An 8,301-nucleotide genomic window follows, 5' to 3' on the forward strand; every position below is an offset into this window, starting at 1 on the left:
GTATTAATTTTTTTCCACAAAAAATAGTCTAATTATAAAAAAATTCAAAAAAAAACTTTTTTAAAATCTTCAAGATTACTCTATAAAGTTTGAAATTCACTTCTCATTATTATTTTTTTTTCAATTTAAAATTGACAATTAGTGGTACCAACCTGACAAAAGTACTATTCTTAAAACAGTCAAAAATTACGTCAAAAATGTCACAATTGTGTCAAAATTCGCTTTCGTTGCCCTCCAAATCTCCCGTATCGATTCTTCACGTTCTAGTTCGTGCGTTTTGGGGGCGTCGTCGTCGCAGAGACGCCCGTCGTCGGTCTACAAACCGGCGCTAGATCGACAGTAGACCTGTTGTCGTCGTTGTATAAACACCCGAAAGACATATGGCCTAAGAAATACGACGCTGGTGAACAAAAACAGCACCCAAAAATATAGATTTTCGCAACAAAACAAGGTAAAATCCCAAATTTTAACTTCTCCTCAAATAAAAAAAAGTTGCACTTTTATGAAAAAAAAAAAACAAGAAAATTGAATCGAGATGTGATCGATAATCGTGTTGTTCGTGCACTTGAAAATGCAGAAATGCATGCGAAACTCTCACGGATGAGTTGTCATTTTCTATTTTCTGAAAAGCTCAACTTTGGAATTTTTTACAAAAAAATAAGTCTCAAATATATTTTTTTTGGTTGTTTTGAATTATATTCAAAAATATTTTTTGAAAATTTTTTTCAAATTTCAACTTGAAATTGTTTAGGTGCTAAAGTTAGCACCCTTAGTAACATATTTTTGGCCATAACTTCAAAACGGTAACTCAGAATTAAAATCTATTTGCAAATTCGTGTAATTTAGACCAAAATACATTACCGACGTTGATTTTCTCTTGAAAATTGTAGTTTTTAAATTTTGTGTTTTTTTTTTTGAAAAATAATTCACCTCCGATTTGAATGCAATTTTCAGGGAATATTCAATTAACTTAAAATAAACTAAATTTGAAATTTGGAACTTGAATTATTCCAAAAACTCTTCGTTTCCACTATATCTCATTTTATGTGACAAACGATATTTTTTTTTAATTTTCTTAAATCATTTTTTGATGGTATATAGGATTATAACATGTAAATTTCCAGTAGTTATAGTGAGACAAATATTTTCTGAAAATTTCGTTCCAATCAAACTAAAATTGTTTAGGTGCTAAAGTTAGCACCCATAGTAACATATTTTGGCCATAACTTCGAAACAGTAACTCAGAATTAAAATCTGTTTGCAAATTTGTTTAATTTAGGCCAAAATACATTACCGACGTTGATTTTCTCCTCAAATTTGTAGTCTTCAAAAAAATTTGAAAATTTTCATGTTTTTTTGAAAAATAATTTACCTCCGATTTGAGTGTAATTTTCAGGAAATGTTCAATTTGCTTAAAATAAAGTAAATTTAAAATTTGGAACTTGAAGTATTCCAAAAATTCTTCTTTTTCAATATTTACTAATTTTCTGTGACAAACCAAACTTTTTTTTTCTTTTTTTAAATTAATTTTTGATGGTGTATAGAATCATAACCTGTAAATTTCCTGTATTTATAAACAGACAAATAATCTCAAAAAATTTTGTTTAAATCCGGCTATAATTAGCTGAAGTAATAAGGGTGCTAAAATTAGCACCCAAGAAAACACATTTTTGGCCATAACTTCAAAACGGTAACTCGGAATTAAAATCTGTTTACAAACTCGTATAATTTGGGTCAAAATACATAAGAAATGTTAATTTTTATATCAAAATTTTGATTTTTATTAAAATTTTTGAAAATTTTAATCGTTTCAAAACTTGATCTGTAGCACTTTGGCTTAAAAATTACAATTATGTTTATATTCTCTTAAAAAATGTTTTGATTCTTATCAAAATAATGTCACAATAGGCTAAAATCAGCTTGAAACGGTTCAAATTTAAATGGAATTTTCGTGATTTGGGGCCTGATTTATCCTGAAAACTTCTTTTTCCCCACTATTTCTCACTTCATATGTGGCCAACAGTCCGTAACAATTGACTCTCAAACCGACATCATCCTTGGAATTTCATTCACTGCATTTGACATTTTTATTATCCCGATTTCAACTGAAACTCTTCGTATTTCACTCAAAAAAGCAAAATACGACACCGATTGCGTGTTTGAGGGAGGAAAAACGCATATTTCACCCTCAATTAAACAACAAACCATTTATTTTGAATTTATGCGTCCTCTGATAACAATAAATTAAAAAAAAATCGTCGATCTACATTTTAATTAAGCGTTTGCCTAGTCCTAGAACCTTGTTTCAAAGGAATTGACTTAATTACTCTCGAGGTAGTCACAAAGAAAACTTGCAGCGTATATAAACATGGAAAATAGTTTTTCTCGTCGCTTTTCCACACAATAAACTTCCGGTTTACGTATTCAAAGCGTGTGAAATATGGTCTCCTGCTCGGCTACGCCTCGGTAATAAAAAAAAAACAGAGTTTTAATCCCAACCTTGACTCGTAAACCCTTCAATGGCAGAATCGATTCCTCTAAATCCTCTCTTTCATTCAATTCGGTCGCTTCTTCGATTCAATTATCAAAGAAAAAGCAATTTTCCAATTTCGTTTGATTAATTTTTCTTTTGTGAAAGAGAGAAAAGATCAATGAACTTTGTTACCAAAACACAAACCTTCTACTTTTTGTTACAAGTTGTTAAACACAAATTATCGTTAAGAAAAAATATTTTTCAAAAAATTGAGACAAAATTTTCAAAAATTTTTCAAAAAAAATCTGATTTTGAAATAAAAATTAATGTTTGTAATGTATTTTGTTCCAAATTACACGAATTTGGAAAAAGATTTTAATTCCGAGTTACCGTTTCAAAGTTATAGGCAAAAATATATTCTTTGGGTGCTAACTTTAGCCCCCTGTTTAGCACCCATACTATTTTAGCCCAATTTGAACGAAATTTTCAGAAAATTTTTGTTTCACTTAAACTAGACAAAATTTCTAATTTACATTCTTAAAAACAGTCAAAAGCAAGCAAAAAATCAAAAATTTTTTTTTTTGAAGATTTTCTAATTTGAACAAAATTTTCAATTTTTTTGTGTGATTATAAATAACAAAGAGAGACTGAACTGGCACACAAACGTTTGATAGATGCGCATCTGAGCATTCCAACTATCGATTTCTCTAAATGTCACCGAAAAAAATTTGGTATTTATCGCACTAATCTCGTAAATTCCATCTGTCTGAAAGTCATTTGAGGATATGAAACGAGAAAATTTTAAATCAGTATAAAGCACGTATCAATCTGCAACAATTGTATCATATTAGGTGTATTGTTGTGTGTGAAAAGCGTGAATTTGTACGAAATCGGGATGATTGAAAAGGGTGATAAAGCACAAAAGATATTTATAAGAGTGTTTGGACTGTTTGGACAGCTAATAGCTCAAGCTCAAAGCTTTAGATTGCCTTTTTCATGTTTTCTAATTCTTTTTTCAGAAAAAAATTCATAAAAATTCGATTAAAACTAACTAGGATAGTAACGGTGCTAAAAAAAGGGAAAATTAGCACCCAAACTATTCTAATTTTGTCCATACCTTCAAAACCGTAACTCTGAATCAAAATCTGTTTGCAAATTCGTGTAATTTGAGTCCAAATACATAAGAAAATGTTACTTTTGTTTTGAAAAAAAAACATAAATTTGTAACCCCAAAAAAATAAATTTTCGTACTTTTACGCAATTTTTTTTGGAAATTTTGACAAAAATGGTCAAGGACAAGCAATGTGTAAGTTTTATAACCATTTTTGATAATTTTTTTTAGTAAAAATCAGACTAAATTCAACTGAGATAGTAACGGTACTAAAAAAGGGAAAATTAGCACCCAAACTAGTCTAATTTTGTCTATAACTTCAAAACCGTAACTCTGAATCAAAATCTGTTTACAAATTTGTATAATTTGGGTCAAAATACATAAATAATGTTACTTTTGTTTTGAAAAAATAAATAATGTTACTTTTGTTTTGAAAAAAACATAAATTTTTAACCCCAAAAAATACAATTTTCGTACTATAACGCATTTTTTTTTTGGACATTTTGACTAAAAGGGTCAAAGTCAATCAATGTGTGAATTTTATAACTATATTTGGTGATTTTTTTTAGTAAAAATCATACTAAATCCAACTGAGGAAGTAAGGGTGCTAAAAAAAAGGGAAAATTAGCACCCAAACAAGTCTAATTGGGTCCATAACTGCAAAACCGTAACTCTGAATCAAAATCTGTTTACAAATTCGTGTAATTTGGGCCCAATTACTTTAAAAAAATTTACTTTTGTTTTAAAAAAAAACATAAATTTTTAACCCCAAAAAATTAAATTTACGTACTTTTACGTAATTTTTTTTGGAAATTTTGACAAAAATGGTCAAGAACAAGCAATGTGTGAGTTTTATAACCATTTTTGATAATTTTTTTAGTAAAAATTAGACTAAATCCAACTGAAATAGTAACGGTGCTAAAAAAAGGAAAAATTAGCACCCAAGTTAGCCTATTTTTGCCATAACTTCAAAACGGTAACTTCAAATTAAAAACGGTTTTCAAATTTGAATTTTTTTTACAGTGTTGCCACCATGACGACTGAAGATAATGGAAATGTGGGCTTTTTAAAGCCAACATCGAGCAGTAACGAAGATTTGAGTGAATATACGGACGCCGATGAGAGTATTTCAGCGCCTACTGAGTTTCTAGCAGAGGTAGGTATGTTAACGATGACGCGAGATAAATCCGATTAGCAACCGGAAGTAATCAAAGTGACGGGAAATTGGGAGAGGAAAAAATTTTTAATGGTTGAGAGGGGTTCGAAAATGCATTAGGGAGTAAAAGCTGGATGTTGGCAAGATTTTTCGGTTTGTTGCCAATTAATCGAATTAGGATTTAGGATATTTGGGGATTTATAGCCCCAAGAAAAAGTCAGAAATCGACTGAAATTAGATTAAATTGTTTTGAAACTGGGTGCTCGTCTAGAACAAAATTACAAAGAAAACTGCAATAAGTTTTGATAATGAGTTGTGATAAATGAAAAATTGTAATAAATTATGATAAATAAATAAAATAAAATAAAATAAAAGCTTAAATTGTGATAAAAAAAAAGATTATCTCTGTTGATATACAAAAGCTGTGATAGACTGAGAAAAAATATGATAAACATAAATTTTGATAACTCGTGTTGATAAATTTATAATAAATTGTGCAAACTTATATTTAACAGAATTGAGAGAAAAAAATAAATGTATGATAAATTTAAATTGTGATAATGATAAAATTATGATAAATTGCCTCATCAAAAACTGAGAAGAATATGAAAAACTTAAATTGTGATAACTCACTAATAAATGCGTGATGATAAATTATCTCAATTGATATTCAAAAGCTGTGATAGACTGAGAAAAAATATGATAAACATAAATTGTGATAACAGAGCAATAATAAATTTGTGATAAATTATGCCCTAATTGTTATATAAAAGCTGAGATAAACGAAAAAAAAAATATAGTAAACATAAATTTTGATAAACTCGTGATGATAAATTCGTGTAACAAATTATTGTTCAAACGCCTATTTAAAAAGTGTTGTGATTAATGACTAGTAAACTCACGATGATAAAATTATGATAAATTGCCTAAATTAGTAATCAAAAGCTAAGAAATCCCGAGAAAAATATGATAAACTTAAATTGTGATAATAATTCACTAATCAAGTCGTGATGATAAATTGTCTCAAGTTACATGTAAAAGCTGGAATAAACTGAGAAATAATTGATAAATATAAATTGTGATAAATGAGTAAGCAATTCGCGATGATAAATTTGTGATAAATTGTTCTAATCAATAAACGCCAATTGAGAAAAATAAATGAGAAATCCAAATTGTGATAATTAAGTAATAAATTCGCGATGATAAATTTGTGACAAATTGTGCAAACTCATATTTAAAAGCTGGAATAAAAAGAACTGAGAAAAAATAAGTATGAAAAATTTAAATTGTGATAAATGACTACGTAGTAAATTCACGATGATAAAATTTTGATAAATTGCCTCAATTAATAATACAAAGCTAAAACAACCTGAGAAAAATATGATAAATAAAAATTCTGATAATTAAATAATAAATTCGCGATGATAAATTTGTGATGAATTTTGTTTTTAATTTTCAAAATTTTAACTTTAAAACTCAAAATACTAACTTCAACTCAGTGAATTTTGATACTATGCTAAAATTCTGAGTATATTTTTGAAAACTTAGTCTTACACTTGAAATTTTGTTACTGATTTTTGAAATTGTAACTTTAAAACACAAAATTCTGACTTCAAGTCTGTGAATTTTGCTATTTTGTCCTGAAATTTGGTTATTTTTTTGAAAACTGAGTCTTTAAAACATCAAATTTCGTCTTATATTTTTGAAATTACAACTTTGAAAGTCGAAATTCTGCCTTCAAATCTGTAAATTTTGACTTTCTGTTCAGAAATTCTCACTTTTTTTTAATTCAATTTTAAAAATCATCAAATTTCGTCTTTGATTTTCGAAATTACTTTAAAACACGAAATTCTAACTTGAAATTTGTGAAATTTGGAATTCTGACAAATTTTTTGAAAATTCACTCTTTAAAAACATTAAATTTCGCCTTTTAATTTTGGACTTCTTACTTTAAATTTCAAAATTGGGACTTCAAGTTTGTGAATTTTGACATTCGTCCTGAAATTCTGACTATTTTTTTGAAAAATCGATTTTTAAAAACACCAAATTTTGTCTTTAATTTTCCGAATTCTAACTTTAAAAATCAAAATACTGACTTCAAAGCTGTGAATTTTGCATTTCCAAAAATTCTATTTATTTTTTAATCCAGCCTTAGAAACATCAAATTTTGTCCTTTATATCCGAAATTCCAACTTTGAGAGTCGAAATTCTGCCTTTAAATCTGATATTTAATTTTGTCCTGAAATTCTGACAATTTTTTTCAAAATTCGGTTTTTCAAACTTGGAATTCTACCCTCAAATCTGCGAATTTAAGTACTCTGTCCTGAAATTTGGACTTCAAAAGTGGAAATTTGAACTATGTGACATAAAATACCGACTTTCAAAGTTGGAATTCTGCTTAATTCCGATATCTTAAATGTGAATTGTAACTCCGAAACTCAAAATTTGGACTTCAAAAGTGAGAATTCTAATTTCGAAACTCAAAAATTTAGACTTTCTGGCCTCGAATTCCGACTTTGAACTTCAAATTTTGATCTTTCAACTTACTCAAAGTTGGAACTTCAATCAAAATTTTAGTTTTTGAACTTTATAATTGATGATATAAGTAAGATATGTGATAATAATAGGATGAAGGAAAACTGTGATAAATTGTGAAAAAACAGAATAATTAATAAAATTATCAGCACAAATTGAGTAAAATGTGTGATAAACTGAAAAAATATGATAAAAACGTAAATTGAGGCTGAAACTTAAAAAAATGAATATTTTTTTAAAATTGTTTAGTTTAGTTTCACCTCAAAACTCCTCTTTAATTAAGGGTACATTGCGATTAGTCGCCGAATATTCAACCCTCTGAAATTTAATTAAAACTCGACTGGAGATCTCGCCACTTAACTGAAATAATCGCAACGAAAAATTTTGTTTCAGTTTCTATCGGCCGTAATGCTGAAAGATTACGTTACAGCATTAAAATACTGCAAACTGAGTAAGTTTTCATTCTTTTTTTTTGTTTTTTTTGTTAAAATACAACTTGCAGTCCTGCAATACGAGCCCAACAATGCGACAGCAAAGGAATTCTATCCTCTGATTCTGGAAAAGCTCCAGGAGAGTAAGTAAACACTTTTATCAAATTTTTTTTGTGATAATTTTCGTAAAGCTTTTACGAGTTCGCCGACGGAGGAGGAAAATAGTAGCAGTGAGGGTGAGGATGATGATGGACAACAACAACACAGTGAAGAGAATTCGTCGAGTAGTTCGGATTCGGATAGTGAAGAAAGTGAAGATGAGGAGGAGGAGGAGGAGGAGGAGGAGGAGGAGGAAGAGGAGGAAGATGAAGTTGGGAGAGATAAACAATCGAAAGGATCGTCAGATGGAGGAGATGCGACCACTGGAAGTTATTCGAGTCTTGAAGATGATGAAGCTGAAACGGATCAGTTGGCAGCACTGGCGGCCAAGTATCAGATTGATAATGTCAATCTGGGCAATGGAAATAAAATTTGTGAGTTTTGTTTGAAAATTCTGACTAAAAATACAACATTTTTGAAATTTAAACTTTAAAAA

The 8,301-nt window shown here is 28.8% G+C and overlaps 1 protein-coding gene across 1 annotated transcript in view; it reads left to right on the top strand.

The window, feature by feature from the left end:
* The first annotated feature begins 218 nt into the window (after window positions 1–218).
* The window catches only part of LOC123009806 (histone H3.v1), a 10,608-nt gene continuing 2,525 nt past the window's right edge, over window positions 219–8,301 (top strand). The window contains exons 1-5 of the mRNA XM_044406325.1: window positions 219–451; window positions 4,608–4,740; window positions 7,669–7,726; window positions 7,778–7,849; window positions 7,898–8,239. Of these exons, the coding sequence (XP_044262260.1) occupies window positions 4,618–4,740; window positions 7,669–7,726; window positions 7,778–7,849; window positions 7,898–8,239 (595 nt within the window). The 5' untranslated portion in view covers window positions 219–451; window positions 4,608–4,617. The remainder of the gene's footprint in view (window positions 452–4,607; window positions 4,741–7,668; window positions 7,727–7,777; window positions 7,850–7,897; window positions 8,240–8,301) is intronic.

Source organism: Tribolium madens, unplaced genomic scaffold (assembly GCF_015345945.1).
Source record: "Tribolium madens isolate multiple individuals breed KSU strain unplaced genomic scaffold, Tmad_KSU_1.1 Scaffold_7;HRSCAF=85;Tcas5.2_LG10, whole genome shotgun sequence".
In the NCBI taxonomy this organism is placed as follows: Eukaryota; Metazoa; Arthropoda; class Insecta; order Coleoptera; family Tenebrionidae; genus Tribolium; species Tribolium madens.